This window comes from Hyperolius riggenbachi, chromosome 10, assembly GCF_040937935.1.
Source record: "Hyperolius riggenbachi isolate aHypRig1 chromosome 10, aHypRig1.pri, whole genome shotgun sequence".
NCBI classification, from domain to species: Eukaryota; Metazoa; Chordata; class Amphibia; order Anura; family Hyperoliidae; genus Hyperolius; species Hyperolius riggenbachi.
Genome location: NC_090655.1, coordinates 275,475,189 through 275,493,236, shown reverse-complemented (window position 1 = coordinate 275,493,236; position 18,048 = coordinate 275,475,189). Strand labels below are relative to the sequence as shown.

Sequence of the window (18,048 nt, the reverse complement as noted above, 5' to 3'; positions counted from 1 at the left end):
TTGTGGTTGGTAGTCCTGCAGTCCCCTCATCTCTTCTATTACACGTGAGCACTTTACTTGTCATTCTGTATTGCTGCTATTGCACGGTGCACGTTACATTATAGACATTTATCTCTACCATTATTGCTATTTACCCCTTCTGGGGCGGCTTGTGACACTTGTTCACCTGATTTGCTGATTTTGTTGCTGGAATTTCTCTCTTGCATCTTTTCATTTGTAATTTTTTTAGCAATATTGATTTTTTTTTGTAGATGTTTATCACGTGTGATTTGTTTACATTGCATATTTGACACTTTGGATGAGGAGGACCTGTGATTTTGTATTTTGATTATTGGTTTAGGACACCACTCATTTCACCTTTTGTGATGGTTTTTCTTCCTTGCTTTTAATTGAGTTGGGCTGTAATTTGATAATAAAGATTTTTTGGATTTATTGCTCCGGTCAGTGTGATGCTATACAGGGAACTTTCTATTGTGTTGTGCTATTTGTGTTACCCCAGCACACTCTCTATCCTATTTATGTAAATGAATGATTTAACCTATATGGTGCTGGTCCGATCCTTCTGTTTCCTATATCCAGTACACTATCCAGCCGCTGCTCCTAGTGCAGACTTCATTTATAGTGGACCTGAACTCTTGCACAGCACAGGAGGAGAACATAGAGAAATGCACCCTGTATGTATTAAGAGAGTTTAGCCTGTCTAACTCCCCCGCATCTGAAGCTAATCACAAGTTGTAATTTGCTCTCTCTCAGCTGTGTCAGCTCAGGAATCTTCTCTGCACGGCAGAGCAGCTAATTTGTAAACACAGGATGTTTTCAATATGTCTGCTTCTTCCATAATTCTGGGTAAAGTGCACACCATCAAGTATGATACACAAGGGGAAAGGGCGCTGCCAAAGGCTTACAATCTAGAGGGAGAGGTTGGTGACACGAAAGGAGGGGGTGCATCAACAAGTTCTCGAGGGTTAGGGCAGTGTTGAGTTGATATAGGCCTCCTTAAAGAAGTGAGTTTTGAGTGCTTTTTTTGAAGATGTTGAAGGTGGGGGCAAGCCTGATGGGCAGTGGGAGAGAGTTCCACAGGATGGGGGCAGCTCTAGTGAAGACCTGTAGTCGTGCACGGGAGTACGAGATGCGTGGGGTGGTTATGAGGAGGTTATTGGAGGAGCGAAGTGGGCGGCCAGGTGTATATCTGCTGACCAGGTCAGAGATGTAGGTTGGGCAGGACTTGTGTATGGATTTGTGTGCCAAACATAGGATCTTGAAGCTGATTCTGAAGCGAATTATAAGCCAGTGGAGGGATTTGCGTAGGAGAGTCATGGAGACAGAGTGGTGGGAGGAGTAGATTAGTCTGGCTGCTGCATTCATGATGGATTGTAGGGGGTCGATGCGGTTTTGAGGAAGGCCTGACAGGAGGGAGTTGCAGTAGTCCAGGCGGGAGGTGATGAGGGCATGGACAAGGAGTTTGGCAGTTCCTTTAAATCCAGATCGAGACTCGGTTGTTCTTAATTTTACGTATGTTTTCTTGCACCTTTTCAGAGCATTCCCTACTTCAAAAAGTCAATTTCTTCCCCAGTATAGCCATGACCCCCCTGTGTCCCAGCATTGCCATTATCCTCCAGTATGTAATGTCCCCCCACCCCAGTAATACCATTTCCCCCCAGTATAGCCATGTCCCCCCTGTGTCCCCCAGCATTGCCATTATCCTCCAGTATGTAATGTCCCCCCACCCCAGTAATACCATTTCCCCCCAGTATAGCCATGTCCCCCCTGTGTCCCCCAGCATTGCCATTATCCTCCAGTATGTAATGTCCCCCACCCCGATAATGCCATTTCCTTCCCAGTATAGCCATGTCCCCCCTGTGTCCCCCAGCATTGCCATTATCCTCCAGTATGTAATGTCCCCACCCCAGTAATACCATTTCTCCCCCAGTACATCCATGTCCCCCCTGTGTCCCCCAGCATTGTTATTATTCTCCAGTATGTAATGTCCCCCACCCCAGTAATGCCATTTCTTTCCCAGTATAGCCATGTCCCCCCTGTGTCCCCAGCATTGCCATTATCCTTTAGTATGTAATGTCCCCCACCCCGATAATGCCATTTCCTTCCCAGTATAGCCATGTATCCCCAGCATTGCCATTATCCTCCAGTATGTAATGTCCCCACCCCAGTAATACCATTTCTCCCCCAGTACAGCCATGCCCCCCCCCCTGTGTCCCCCAGCATTATTATTCTCCAGTATGTAATGCCCCCCACCCCAGTAATGCCATTTCTTCCCCAGTATACCCATGTCCCCCCTGTGTCCCCCAGCATTGTCATTATCCTCCAGTATGTAATGTCCCCCACCCCAGTAATGCCATTTCTCCCCCAGTATAGCCATGTCCCCCCTGTGTCCTCCAGCATTGCCATTATCCTCCAGTATGTAATGTCTCCCACCCCAGTAATGCCATTTCTCCCCCAGTATAGCCATGTCCTCCTGGTGTCCCCCAGCATTGCCATTATCCTCCAGTATGTAATGTACCCCCACCCCAGTAATGTCATTTCTCCCCCAGTATAGTCATGTCCCCCTGTGTCCCCCTGCATTGCCATTATCCTCCAGTATGTAATGTCCCCCACCCTAATGATGCCATTTCTCCCCCAGTATAGCCAACTTCCCCCTGTGTCCCCCAGCATTGCCATTATCCTCCAGTATGTAATGTCCCCCGACCCCAGTAATGTTATTTCTTCCCCAGTATAGCCATGTCCCCCAGCATTGCCATTATCCTCCAGTATGTAATGTCCCCCACCCCAGTAATGTCATTTCTTCCCCAGTATAGCCATGTCCCCCTGTGTCCCCCAGCATTGCCATTATACTCCAGTATGTAATGTCCCCCACCCCAGTAATGTCATTTCTCCCCAGTATAGCCATGTCCCCCTGTGTCCCCCAGCATTGCCATTATCCTCCAGTATGTAATGCCCCCCACCCCAGTAATGGAATTTCTTCCCCAGTATAGCCATGTCCCGCCCTGTGTCCCCCAGCATTGCCATTATCCTCCAGTATGTAATGTCCCCCACCCCAGTAATGCCATTTCTCCTCCAGTATAGCCATGTCCTCCCTGTTTCCCCCAGCATTGCCATTATCCTCTAATATGTAATGTCCCCCACCCCAGAAATGCCATTACTTTCCCAGTATAGCCATGTCCTCCCTGTGTCCCCCAGCATTTCCATTATCCTCCAGTATGTAATGTACCCCCATCCCAGTAATGTAATTTCTTCCCTAGTATAGCCATGTCCTCTCTGTGTCCCCCAGCATTGCCATTATCCTCCAGTATGTAATGTCCCCCACCACAGTAATGCCATTTCTTCCCCAGTATAGCCATGTCCCCCCCCTGTGTCCCCCAGCATTGCCATTATCCTCCAGTATGTAATGTCCCCCACCACAGTAATGCCATTTCTTCCCCAGTATAGCCATGAAATGCTGTGTCCCCCAGCATTTTCCATTATCCTTGTGAGGAACAGCGGAAAAGCCGCCGCGTGTTCTGACAGCAAGGCGGCTGATTCCGCGTCTGATGCGGCGGTTTGTCCGCGGCAGCAGGCGTCTGGAACTAATGGTGCGCATGGGAAGAATGGCGTGGGGCCCGCCGCGTGTTCTGATGGCAAGGCGGCGGATTCCGCGTCCAGTGCGGCGGTGTCCCCGCAGCAACATGCCTCTGGGGTTTCTGGACCTAGTAGTGCACACAGATGGAGAGCTGCGCGCGCGCTGCAAGACAGGCTCTTTATGCCAATAGGAGGAAGGTCAGCTGATCAGGGCGGTCAGCTGATTCCTGCTCAGCGAGTGATTGGTTGATGGGAGCTGGGGGGCGCTTTACTATATATATCTCTTGCTGTTCAGTTGCTGGTTGTCTGGCGTTGCGAATACTTATGTGTTAGCACTCAGACCTTAGTCAGATCCTTTAGTGTGGTGGAACCAGGAGGACCTGGGAATCCATACTTAGCCAGATACTGTATATCATCTGTGTTATTCTCTAGCATAGTTCCAGGGTGTTGAGATCACGGCCCTCACACCCCAGACTAGGAATACTGTATATCATCTGTGTTATTCTCTAGCATAGTTCCAGGGTGTTGAGATCACGGCCCTCACACCCCAGACTAGGAATACTGTATATCATCTGTGTTATTCTCTAGCATCGTTCCAGGGTGTTGAGATCATGGCCCTCACACCCCAGACTAGGAATACTGTATATCATCTGTGTTATTCTCTAGCATAGTTCCAGGGTGTTGAGATCACGGCCCTCACACCCCAGACTAGGAATACTGTATATCACCTGTGTTATTCTCTAGTATAGTTCCAGGGTGTTGAGATCACGGCCCTCACACCTCAGACTAGACCTTATTCTGATATCTGTTATGACCTGTTGCTTCCCTGACTACTCTTCTGATCTCTGATTTGGTACTTTGCATATCTGATATTCTGTTGCCGACCCGGCCTGTCCGACCTCCTGGCTGTAACCCTCCGTAGGGGTTCCAGCCTTCCTGCAGGGTTCCCCTGCTCCTCAGAGGGGACGCTGCTCCTTAGCAGTCAGGGACTCCTTCTCCTGGTGTCCTTGACTGCAGTAGAGTCTTCTCTACTTATTGGACCACCTGCTACCCTGGTGGTCCAAAGATACTGTTGCACCAAAACACTCACACACCCAGGTGTCTAGAGGTTGGACATATCTGATTATTGGCGATTCTGCAGATCCTCAATAATTAGGTATATCTGTATTCTTGGGGATACTGCAGATCGCCAAGAATCAGATTCTCTCTCTGGTTGCTGACACCTAGTGTTACAATCCTCCAGTGTGTAATGTCCCCCACCCCAGAAATGGAATTTCTTCCCCAGTATAGCAATGTCCTCCCTGTGTCGCCCAGCATTGCCATTATCCTCCAGTATGTAATGTCCCCCACCCCAGTAATGCCATTACTTTCCCAGTATAGCCATGCCCCCTTGTGTCTCCCAGCATTGCCATTATCCTCCAGTATGTAATGTCCCCCATCCCAGTAATGCCATTTCTCCCCCAGTATAGCCATGTCCTCCCTGTGTCCCCCAGTATAGCCATGTCCCCTGTGTCCCCCAGCATTGCCATTATCCTCCAGTATGTAATGTCCCCCACCCCAGTAATACCATTTCTTTCCCATCATAGCCATGCCCTCCTTGTGTCCCCCAGCATTGCCATTATCCTCCAGTATGTAATATGCCCCACCCCAGTAATGTCATTTCTTCCCCAGTATAGCCATGTCCCCCTGTGTCCCCCTGCATTGCCATTATCCTCCAGTATGTAATATCCCCCCACCCCAGTAATGCAATTTCTCCCCCAGTATAGCCATGTCCCCCCTGTGTCCACCAGCATTGCCATTATCCTCCAGTATGTAATGTCCCCCACCCCAGTAATGCCATTTCTCCCCCAGTATAGCCATGCCCCCCTGTGTCCCCCAGCATTGCCATTATCCCCCAGTATGTAATGTCCCCCACCCCAGTAATGCCATTTCTCCCCCAGTATAGCCATGTCCTCCCTGTGTCCCCCAGCATTGCCATTATCCCCCAGTATGTAATGTCCCCCACCCCAGTAATGCCATTTCTCCCCCAGTATAGCCATGTCCTCCCTGTGTCCCCCAGCATTGCCATTATCCTCCAGTATGTAATGTCCTCCACCCAAGTAATGTCATTTCTTTCCCAGTATAGCCCTGTCCCCCCTGTGTCCCCCAGCATTGCCATTATCCTCCAGTATGTAATGTCCCCCACCCCAGTAATGCCATTTCTTTCCCAGTACAGCCATGTCCCCCCTGTGTCCCCCAGCATTGCCATTATCCTCCAGTATGTAATGTCCCCAACCCCAGTAATGCCATTTCTCCCCAGTATAGCCCTGTCCCCCCTGTGTCCCCCAGCATTGCCATTATCCTCCAGTATGTAATGTCCCCCACCCCAGTAATGCCATTTCTCCCCCAGTATAGCCATGTCCCCCCTGTGTCCCCCAGCATTGCCATTATCCTCCAGTATGTAATGTCCCCCACCCCAGTAATGCCATTTCTCCCCCAGTATAGCCATGTCCTCCCTGTGTCCCCCAGCATTGCCATTATCCTCCAGTATGTAATGTCCCCCACCCCAGTAATGCCATTTCTCCCCAGTATAGCCCTGTCCCCCCTGTGTCCCCCAGCATTGCCATTATCCTCCAGTATGTAATGTCCCCCACCCCAGTAATGCCATTTCTCCCCCAGTATAGCCATGTCCTCCCTGTGTCCCCCAGCATTGCCATTATCCTCCAGTATGTAATGTCTCCCACCCCAGTAATGTCATTTCTCCCCCAGTATAGCCATGTCCTCCCTGTGTCCCCCAGCATTGCCATTATCCTCCAGTATGTAATGTCCCCCACCCCAGTAATGCCATTTCTCCCCCAGTATAGCCATGTCCCCCTGTGTCCCCAGCATTACCATTGTCCTCCAGTATGTAATGTCCCCCACCCAAGTAATGTCATTTCTTTCCCAGTATAGCCCTGTCCCCCCTGTGTCCCCCAGCATTGCCATTATCCTCCAGTATGTAATGTCCACCACCCCAGTAATGTCATTTCTCCCCCAGTATAACCATGCCCCCCCTGTGTCCCCCAGCATTGCCATTATCCTCCAGTATGTAATGTCTCCCACCCCAGTAATGTCATTTCTCCCCCAGTATAGCTATGTCCTCCCTGTGTCCCCCAGCATTGCCATTATCCTCCAGTATGTAATGTCTCCCACCCCAGTAATGCCATTTCTCCACCAGTATAGCCCTGTCCCCCTGTGTCCCCAAGCATTGCCATTATCCTCCAGTATGTAATGTCCCCCACCCCAGTAATGCCATTTCTCCCCCAGTATAGCTATGTCCTCCCTGTGTCCCCCAGCATTGCCATTATCCTCCAGTATGTAATGTCCCCCACCCCAGTAATGCCATTTCTCCCCAGTATAGCCATGTCCCCCCTGTGTCCCCCAGCATTGCCATTATCCTCCAGTATGTAATGTCCCCCACCCCAGTAATGCCATTTCTCCCCCAGTATAGCCATGTCCCCCCTGTGTCCCCCAGCATTGCCATTATCCTCCAGTATGTAATGTCTCCCACCCCAGTAATGCCATTTCTCCCCCAGGATAGCCATGTCCCCCCTGTGTCCCCCAGCATTGCCATTATCCTCCAGTATGTAATGCCCCCCACCCCAGTAATGCCATTTCTTTAAATCACTTCAAAGAACAAAAAGCGTTTGTGTGGCACTTCCCACCTCTAAGATGATAGTCCTCAGCATGAATAACACAGACAACTCGCTATGAGTCCCACTATATGCACCTCATTTGTATGTCACGAGACGTGTGCTCCGCATTACACATCTGAAGAGAGAGTCCAATCACATTTGTATAAAAAAGCAAAGGGGCGTGCACCTTCCGTCTCTGGGTTTATTTCCGTATTTGTGACAATTCCGTAATACAGTGCTTCATCATTTTCGTTACATACTGCATTTATACTCGTGCATACAAGATCTTACGTATCCTTATGTATGTGGGTCATCATTGTGGAGGTGGGTGGTGGGTAGTGGGTGGTATAGCGACGGCCGTTTCGCGTCTCCTGACGCTTGGTCACGCTGCAGACCACTGTGAATGGGGGCTGTGAGCTTCCGGAATTAAGACGGAGCGTAAGCTCCGCCCCTTCCGGTTGCGTCACTTCTCCCATACTTGAGCTGGTTGCCATGACTCTGAGGACGCTGAACTAGGGGACAGTGGGCGGAAACTAAAGCTTTCCCGCCTATGGTCAAACATGGGACAGTTTGAAACTATGGCCCAGTCCGCAAACATTTTCAAAAACTTATGACGGCGCTTGTGTATAGTTGCACCGCGCTCTTCGAATCGAGGATTCGTGCGGTGCATACCATTAGATACACAGTGCTACCCGCATTGGGGCACCTGTGCAGCAGGCTTGCTATCCAGCCCGCCCACCCGCGAACGTCATATTTGCACGGCTAAATTAAAGGATCCCATTATCCCTCTGTACCCAGCGTTCCCGTTGTCATGGCAACCATGAGGTAAGTGTTTTGTGATAAAAAGTGAGCTTTAAAAACACTTGGGGGGGGGGGGGGTATATATTAGATTTAAGTTACCCCGGAATATATATTCAGTGGGAATACGTAAAGGTAGGGCATCTACCAAGGGGCTAACATTAACAGGCTAAGATTCTACCTAGCCAATACTTTACAGGAACCAAACTAGACTCTATTCATTGGACATCTATTTGTTACTCTATATAGTCTATAACCTCTAAAGCAATGGTTATCCAGTAGTATATATTATATCCATTTCTATCAATTGCAGATTCTACACATCTTAATTCTAGCGTTACATCCACAGAACTTAATATACATATAGTATCAAAAAAGTCCTTTTCTTAAGGAAGATTCTTTCAGGGGTCCAGCATACAAGAAAGTTCAGGTTTATCATTGAGGCCTAACGGGCCCATTGCTTCAGTCCTCAAGATCATTTTGGTTTCTCTCCTCAATAGGAGTCTCTCCCTATCACCGCCCCTTGATGGGGTCTCTTGTTGTTTTTGTGGAGAGATACTCCACAGTAACCTCTAAAATCGAAGTAAGAATTTTGAAGATCCAAGACGAGATTAAAACTCAAAAATTAAAAAAGTTCTATAGAGATAAAGAGGACTTCGATAGGAAAAAAATCTTCAATTGGGGACCACCGGCCCCTTCAAGAAAGAACCCTAGAGCAAAAGGCTATTGGACCACAGACTCTGGGTCAGATAACGAAGATAATAAAGGGAACGGAGGCAAAGCACCAGTTAAAAAGAAGTATCCTAAGAGACCTAACAATAAGAATAAGGATTAGAAAAAGGGACCCAAAGAACAAGAAGAATGTGCAGGTGCAGCAGCCCCTTTAGGAAACGAGTCAGAAGAGGAGGAAGGAGAAGAACTAGTAAGAAGATTGAAAGCAGTCAGCTGGGAGGGATCGAGTATCCTCAAACCAGTCAAAAAGAAACGGAAAGCGGAAAATTAGAGCAGGAAGATTTACAAGTCATAAACATATCAGGGGTAGAAATACCACCAGAATGTTATATACTCCTGAGGAAAGGCCTTAACTTCTGTCCTATACAGAGTTTTGATGCTGTCTCGTTTACTATTGATATATTTAAATCTGCCCGTAAATTAGTTATTGCACAGAAATTTAGACAAGATGACTCCCCTCAATCCACCAGCCAGAGAGAAACAGCGGGTGGAATGTTACAACAGTCTGTCCCTACTGCCCCAATGACATCTGGGTATGTAGCAGGTACGGATGGGAATGCTCCCAATCCCCTGCAGACACCCACCGAGGAGTTTTTATCATCTAGCCATAATTTCTCTTCCCTTCTTCCTCAAATGATAGGGGATAATGAAACGAGCACTCTTGGATTTTTTCTTTCGGTGCAGTCGAACCCCACTGATGAGGAGATTATGCAGGTACTGGAAGATCTTTTAATGGAAACTGATCAACAAGAAGGTCTAGAGAACATGGACTCTAGAATGCTTAGTCTAGGTGATGTTCGCTCATTCAGGGCATGTAGGTCGGTACAGCCCTTTCCCACAGTTCCAGGTTCCACACTAGAACACTTCTTTGAAAGTACACTTAAAGATGTAAAAGCAGTAGTTTGTGATTCAGTTGATTCTAACTTGAATGTAGAGGAGAGGAGAGCACTGAACTGGTTGAAAACGAATCGCGAGGTGATACTCAGAAGGGCAGATAAGGGAGGTAACCTCGTCATTATGTCCAATGAACAATATTGCAATGAGGCTTTAAGACAGCTTAATGACCGAGAGACATACCACCCTATCCCTTCTGATCCCACCACGCGATATCAAAATGCACTGCGCTCTTTGCTGCGTAAAGGTGTAGAAAAAGGTTTTCTTTCACGTAAACTGGCTTCAGATCTACTCCCACTCTATCCACGACGACCAGTGTGGTATCATATACCGAAGCTCCACAAATCCCTGGCCTCACCGCCGGGAAGACCCATAGTTTCGGGCTGTGGATCCCTCACGGAGAGGTTATCCAGGTACCTGGACCACCTCCTGCGCCCCCTCTTGAGGGCGGTGCCATCCTACCTCAGGGACACCCTAGAGGTTTTAGGGATGGTGCAGCATGCCACATGGGTGCCCGGAGACAGACTGGCCACGATTGACGTGGTCAGTCTGTACAGCAGGATCCCGCACGACATGGGAATAGCTGCGGTCAGACGGTACCTTTTGTGTAATAATAAGGATGAAGAATATGTTGAATTCATCCTTGAATGTTTGAAATTTGTGTTGACACATAATGCCTTCCTGTTTGACCGCAGCTGGTACCATCAAGTGTCCGGGACGGCCATGGGGACCCCGGTGGCATGCTCCTACGCTAACCTCTTCTTGGGGGCGTGGGAGGAGTCTGCTGTACTCTCAGATATTAATCCATTCAGGAGGTGCATCAGACATTGGTCCAGGTACGTGGATAATATCCTGGTGGTGTGGTCAGGGACAGAGAACGAATTTGTGGAATTCATGCAATACTTAAATGTTAATGAGGTAAACATGCAGTTTACATCTGAGATTAATGACCGTGAAGTGACATTCTTGGATGTCAAATTAATGATTGAAGATAATCAACTGATCACGAAAGGCTTTAGGAAAAATACAGCTACTAATTCAATCCTTCATGCACAAAGTTTCCATCCTAGGCACACAACAGAAGCTATTCCTTATGGGCAATATTTAAGATTGCGACGTAATAACAGCAGGGATGAGGATTTTACTGTACAAGCTGATGAACTCACTGCCAGGTTCCAGAGAAGAGGATATGATTCTGACCTACTTAAAAGGTCTAGACGCAGAGCTTGGGGACAGACGAGGAGGTCACTCTTAACCCCGAGAGAGAAAGACGAAAGTAAAGTAGCGAGAACGACTTCTACGTTTGACTACACCTCGATGGCTGACCAAATCAGGAAGGCCATACATTCCAACTGGTCTATGATTAAAAGAGATCCAGACTTGGCATGCATATCACATGAGTTTCCCAGGGTGGCTTTCAGACGAGCACCCACCCTGGGTAACATACTTACTAGCAGTGAGTTCATCTCTCCCAGAAACAAAGATTGGTTAATGGCAACATTGCCCCAGGGAAAGTATAGATGCGGCTACTGTAAGTGGTGTAACAAGCTGATAAATCAGAAAATTGTGCAAATAGGTGGAAATTTGATACAGATTTTTTACCTGCCAAACTGATTTTGTTGTATATGCATTGATATGTCCTTGTAGTCGGTTCTATATAGGGCAAACTACCAGACCAATGAAAGTTAGATTTGGGGAACATATGAGTTCCATCAAATCGGGAAAGGGCTGTACCCGACTTATCGAACACATGAGAAAAGAGCATCCTACAGAAAGATTGAATTTATGCTTTTTAGCGTTAGAAAAACAAGAGACCCCATCAAGGGGCGGTGATAGGGAGAGACTCCTATTGAGGAGAGAAACCAAAATGATCTTGAGGACTGAAGCAATGGGCCCGTTAGGCCTCAATGATAAACCTGAACTTTCTTGTATGCTGGACCCCTGAAAGAATCTTCCTTAAGAAAAGGACTTTTTTGATACTATATGTATATTAAGTTCTGTGGATGTAACGCTAGAATTAAGATGTGTAGAATCTGCAATTGATAGAAATGGATATAATATATACTACTGGATAACCATTGCTTTAGAGGTTATAGACTATATAGAGTAACAAATAGATGTCCAATGAATAGAGTCTAGTTTGGTTCCTGTAAAGTATTGGCTATGTAGAATCTTAGCCTGTTAATGTTAGCCCCTTGGTAGATGCCCTACCTTTACGTATTCCCACTGAATATATATTCCGGGGTAACTTAAATCTAATATATACCCCCCCCCAAGTGTTTTTAAAGCTCACTTTTTATCACAAAACACTTACCTCACGGTTGCCATGACAACGGGAACGCTGGGTACAGAGGGATAATGGGATCCTTTAATTTAGCCGTGCAAATATGACGTTCGCGGGTGGGCGGGCTGGATAGCAAGCCTGCTGCACAGGTGCCCCAATGCGGGTAGCACTGTGTATCTAATGGTATGCACCGCACGAATCCTCGATTCGAAGAGCGCGGTGCAACTATACACAAGCGCCGTCATAAGTTTTTGAAAATGTTTGCGGACTGGGCCATAGTTTCAAACTGTCCCATGTTCGACCATAGGCGGGAAAGCTTTAGTTTCCGCCCACTGTCCCCTAGTTCAGCGTCCTCAGAGTCATGGCAACCAGCTCAAGTATGGGAGAAGTGACGCAACCGGAAGGGGCGGAGCTTACGCTCCGTCTTAATTCCGGAAGCTCACAGCCCCCATTCACAGTGGTCTGCAGCGTGACCAAGCGTCAGGAGACGCGAAACGGCCGTCGCTATACCACCTACTACCCACCACCCACCTCCACAATGATGACCCACATACATAAGGATACGTAAGATCTTGTATGCACGAGTATAAATGCAGTATGTAACGAAAGTGATGAAGCACTGTATTACGGAATTGTCACAAATACGGAAATAAACCCAGAGACGGAAGGTGCACGCCCCTTTGCTTTTTTATACAAATGTCATTTCTCCCCCAGTATAGCCATGTCCTCCTGTGTCCCCCAGCATTGCCATTATCCTCCAGTATGTAATGTCCCCCACCCCAGTAATGCCATTTATTTCCCAGTATAGCCCTGTCCCCCTGTGTCCCCAGCATTGCCATTATCCTCCAGTATGTAATGTCCCCCACCCCAGTAATGCCATTTCTCCCCCAGTATAGCCATGTCCCCCTGTGTCCCCCAGCATTGCCATTATCCCCCAGTATGTAATGTCCCCCACCCCAGTAATGCCATTTCTCCCCCAGTATAGCCATGTACCCCCCTGTGTCCCCCAGCATTGCCATTATCCTCCAGTATGTAATGTCCCCCACCCCAGTAATGCCATTTCTCCCCCAGTATAGCCATGCCCCCCCTGTGTCCCCCAGCATTGCCATTATCCTCCAGTATGTAATGTCCCCCACCCCAGTAATGCCATTCCTCCCCCAGTATAGCCATGTCCCCCCTGTGTCCCCCAGCATTGCCATTATCCTCCAGTATGTAATGTCCCCCACCCCAGTAATGCCATTTCTCCCCCAGTATAGCCATGTCCCCCTGTGTCCACCAGCATTACCATTATCCTCCAGTATGTAATGTCCCCCACCCCAGTAATGTCATTTCTCCCCCAGTATAGCCATGTCCCCCTGTGTCCACCAGCATTACCATTATCCCCCAGTATGTAATGTCCCCCACCCCAGTAATGCCATTTCTCCCCCAGTATAGCCATGCCCCCCCTGTGTCCCCCAGCATTGCCATTATCCTCCAGTATGTAATGTCCCCCACCCCAGTAATGCCATTTCTCCCCCAGTATAGCCATGTCCCCCTGTGTCCCCCAGCATTGCCATTATCCCCCAGTATGTAGTGTCCCCCCACCCCAGTAATACCATTTCTTCCCCAGTATAGCCATTACCTCCCTGTGTCCCCCAGCATTGCCATTATCCTCCAGTATGTAATGTCCCCCACCCCAGTAATGCCATTTCTCCCCCAGTATAGCCATGTGTCCCCTGTGTCCCCCAGCATTGCCATTATCCTCCAGTATGTAATGTCCCCCACCCCAGTAATGCCATTTCTCCCCCAGTATAGCCATGTGTCCCCTGTGTCCCCCAGCATTGCCATTATCCTCCAGTATGTAATGTCCCCCACCCCAGTAATGTCATTTCTCCCCCAGTATAGCCATGTCCCCCTGTGTCCCCAGCATTACCATTATCCTCCAGTATGTAATGTCCCCCACCCCAGTAATGCCATTTCTCCCCCAGTATAGCCATGTCCTCCCTGTGTCCCCCAGCATTGCCATTATCCTCCAGTATGTAATGTCCCCCACCCCAGTAATGCCATTTATTTTGCAGTATAGCCATTCCCCCCCCCCCTGTGTCCCCCAGCATTGCCATTATCCCCCAGTATGTAATGTCCCCCACCCCAGTAATGCCATTTCTTCCCCAGTATAGCCATGTCCCCCCTGTGTCCCCCAGCATTGCCATTATCCTCCAGTATGTAATGTCCCCCACCCCAGCAATGCCATTTCTCCCCCAGTATAGCCATGCCCCCCCCCCCCTGTGTCCCCCAGCATTGCCATTATCCTCCAGTATGTAATGTCCCCCCAGTATATCCATGTCCTCCGGTGTCCCCCAGCATTGCCATTATCCTCCAGTATGTAATGTCCCCCACCTCAGTAATGCCATTTCTCCCCCAGTATAGCCATGTCCGCCCTGTGTCCCCCAGCATTACCATTATCCCCCAGCATGTAATGTCCCCCACCCCAGTAATGCCATTTCTTAACCAGTATAGCCATCCCCCCCCCCTTGTGTTCCCCAGCATTGCCATTATCCTCCAGTATGTAATGTCCCCACCCCAGTAATGCCATTTCTCCCCCAGTATAGCCATGTTCCCCTGTGTCTCCCAGCATTGCCATTATCCTCCAGTATGTAACGTTCCCCACTACAGTAATGCCATTTCTCCCCCAGTACATCCATGTCCCCCCTGTGTCCCCCAGCATTGTCATTATCCTCCAGTATGTAATGTCCCCCACCCCAGTAATGTCATTTCTTCCCCAGTATAGCTATGTCCCCCTGTGTCCACCAGCATTGCCATTATCCTCCAGTATGTAATGTCCCCCACCCCAGTAATGCCATTTCTCCCCCAGTATAGCCATGTCCCCCTGTGTCCCCCAGCATTGCCATTATCCTCCAGTATGTAATGTCCCCCACCTCAGTAATGCCATTTCTCCCCCAGTATAGCCATGTACCCCCCTGTGTCCCCCAGCATTGCCATTATCCCCCAGTATGTAATGTCCCCCCACCCCAGTAATGCCATTTCTTTCCCAGTATAGCCATGTCCGCCCTGTGTCCCCCAGCCTTACCATTATCCCCCAGCATGTAATGTCCCCCACCCCAGTAATGCCATTTCTTAACCAGTATAGCCATCCCCCCCCCCCCCTTGTGTTTCCCAGCATTGCCATTATCCTCCAGTATCTAATGTCTCCCACCCCAGTAATACCATTTCTTCCCCAGTATAGCCATGTCCCCCCTGTGTACCCCAGAATTGCCATTATCCTCCAGTATGTAATGCCCCCCTTCCCCAGTAATACCATTTCTTCCCCAGTATAGCCATGTCCTCCCTGTGTCCCCCAGAATTGCCATTATCCTCCAGTATGTAATGTCCCCCCTCCCCAGTAATACCATTTCTTCCCCAGTATAGCCATATCCTCCCTGTGTCCCCCAAAATTGCCATTATCCTCCAGTATGTAATGTCCCCCCTCCCCAGTAATACCATTTCTTTCCCAGTATAACCTGTTTATTTCTCTATGCAGGAGTGGCAGTATATAGGACAGTATATAGAAGGACACCATGATGGAGAATCAGCCGCCCCTCACATCACCTGGTAAGAGGAGATTGTTTATTACTTGTAATGGAGGAAGCAGTACTTGGGGTCCTCCTAGATCCCCTCATCTGATGAACACAAACAGATCAAGGGGTTGATTCACTAAGCTGCATTGCTACAGCAGTGCAGCTCAATAACAGCAGCGAATGTTATCCTCTGCGCACAATATGCAGCCATAGCGTGTGCAGTTAGATTTTGCTTGGCCCAGATAGTTTAAAGAGCGCTTTGTTACACTTAATGAGCTCTCCACTGAGCCCGCCCAGAGCCTGGCAGGTCCAGTATCTTCAAAGTACGATATTCCTGCACTTTGGCCCAATAACCTGACTGTCAAGTGCTGCTGCTCTTGTATTTTGTTTTTCTTTCTGATTTCCCACCCGACGGTGCATCTGATCAAATGAGGTGAGTAGCAGGACCAGGTGGCTCTTCCTATTGGCTTTCTCTCCTGTGTGTCAATTTTACCACATGCTGATTTCTAGTTATTGACAGGTCCAGCTAGGTCTTAAAAGTATTTAACTTTTTATTTGTTTTACCAAATGCTTTAATCTTAGTGAATTGACATTTTTTGAGGTATTCACTGCTCAAGTCTGTAATTTACTTCACTAGTACGTAAATTTTACTTTTCTACGTGCTAATGCTTAATTTGTGCCCATAGTATTCAGTCAGTGTGTGTGTTTCCTACAGGTGTATCCAGTAACAGAAACCCACCAGAGAGGTGTACAGGTCCTCTTTATTCCCAGGATTGTCTACAGGAAGATCCCACCACCCCCCGCCATTATCAGGTAGGTGGAACTGAGTGTCATTAGAGACCACAAACTATGTGGCATTGTTTCCTGTGGTCTATGCTGTTATCTGTGGTCACATTATAAAGTGCTTCTTATTTTGTGCAATTAGGATGGAGAACTGATACAAGCAAATGCTGTGGTTAAAGAGGAAGAATGTGAAATTTATGTGAGGAGTGATCAGCAGACTATGGAGGAGGGTGACATGATTGGGACAATAAAAAAGGAAGAAGAAGAGACGTATGTGAGGAGTGATCAGCAGTCTATGGAGGAGGGTGACATGATGGGGACAATAAAAAAGGAAGAAGAGGAGACGTATGTGAGGAGTGATCCGCAGTCTATGGAGGAGGGTGACCTGAGGGGGACAAGTAAAGAGGTGTATGTGAGGAGTGGTCAGCAGTGTATGGAGGAGGGGGACGTGATGAGAGTATCTAAGGAGGAAGACATTATTGCAGAGATGAGAATTGGTGAGTAATAAAAATTAGATATTACAGTATATATCCTTATTAAACTGAGTAACAAATATGTCCCTACTGGACACAGTATAGATCATCTTCCTCTCAGTATGTGTGGTAATATTACCACAGTGTCATGAATCTACCCTTTGATACAATGTAAAGCAGTCAGTGTACAGCTTGTATAATGGTGTAAGTTTGCTGTCCCACCAACATAACTCAACACACAGCCATTAATGTCTAATCCGCTGGCAACAAAAGTGAGGACACCCCTAAGTGACAAATGTCAAAATTCTACTCAATTAGACATTTCAGGGCCCAATCCAATTCACTTATTTCCTAAGTTTTCTTCTTGGTGATATTTTCATATCTTATCAATAGATGGCCTTTTAAGCAACAAAACAATTAATACAGTACTTTTCCATTTGAGTGTTGAGAAGTTATTTTAATCAGATGGAAAATGATGTCCTAGGAGAGAACTTAGAAGAGGAAGGGAATTGGTTCAGGCCCTTTCCCTCCCTGAGGTCATGTGACTGGTTAGTGTTACAAGGTCTCAGGTGCTGGGATGATCACCGACCTGAATCTTGAAGGAGGAAGTGCGTGCAGTGAGGCTTGCAACGTGACTAATAGGACACTTGCAGCCTCTTTGGAATGCAATGTGGACGGTGGAATTATGGGTAAATAACCCATTCTATCCCCGCCGCACACCTGTGCTATTTAAACCTCATTTGATTCAGGTTGGGGATCATCCCTGCTCAGGTGTGAATGGGGAGCAGGTGTGGTACATTTGGTGTTATCGCTCTCACACTCCCTCATACTGGTCACTGGAAGCTCAGCATGACTCCTCATGGCAGAGAACTCTCTGAGGAGCTTAATAGTAATTGTTGCTCCACATAAAGATAGCCTAGGCTATAAAAATATTGCCAACACTCTGACACTGAGCTGCAGCACGGTGGCCAAGACCATACAGAGGTTTAACAGGACAGATTCCACTCAGAAGGAAGCTTAGTAAACATGCTCAGCATCATAGACAGAGGGAGGGAGGGAGACACCAAGCATATATAGATATACACACACTCGCACACAGAAACAAACACAGACCTAGCTGCACAGCCACAGTCTCTCTCTCTCTCTCTCTCTCTCTCTCCTTCCCTTGCTGTCCTACCCAGCCTTGCTGTAATCGTCCCGGCAGCAGGGGGTGGGGCTACATCTTTCCTGTGGGCTCCTCCCCTTCCTACCTACTGCATATGAGAATAACTACAAAGGTGAAAACGTAAGGACTCTCACTTTGA

General features: G+C 48.0%; 1 protein-coding gene across 1 annotated transcript in view; it reads left to right on the top strand.

Annotated features, from left to right (window-relative positions):
• The window catches only part of LOC137537221 (uncharacterized), a 256,733-nt gene that overhangs the window by 158,490 nt on the left and 80,195 nt on the right, over window positions 1-18,048 (top strand). The window contains 4 exon segments of the mRNA XM_068259321.1: window positions 9,441-11,060; window positions 15,483-15,522; window positions 16,204-16,301; window positions 16,414-16,768. Of these exon segments, the coding sequence (XP_068115422.1) occupies window positions 9,441-11,060; window positions 15,483-15,522; window positions 16,204-16,301; window positions 16,414-16,768 (2,113 nt within the window).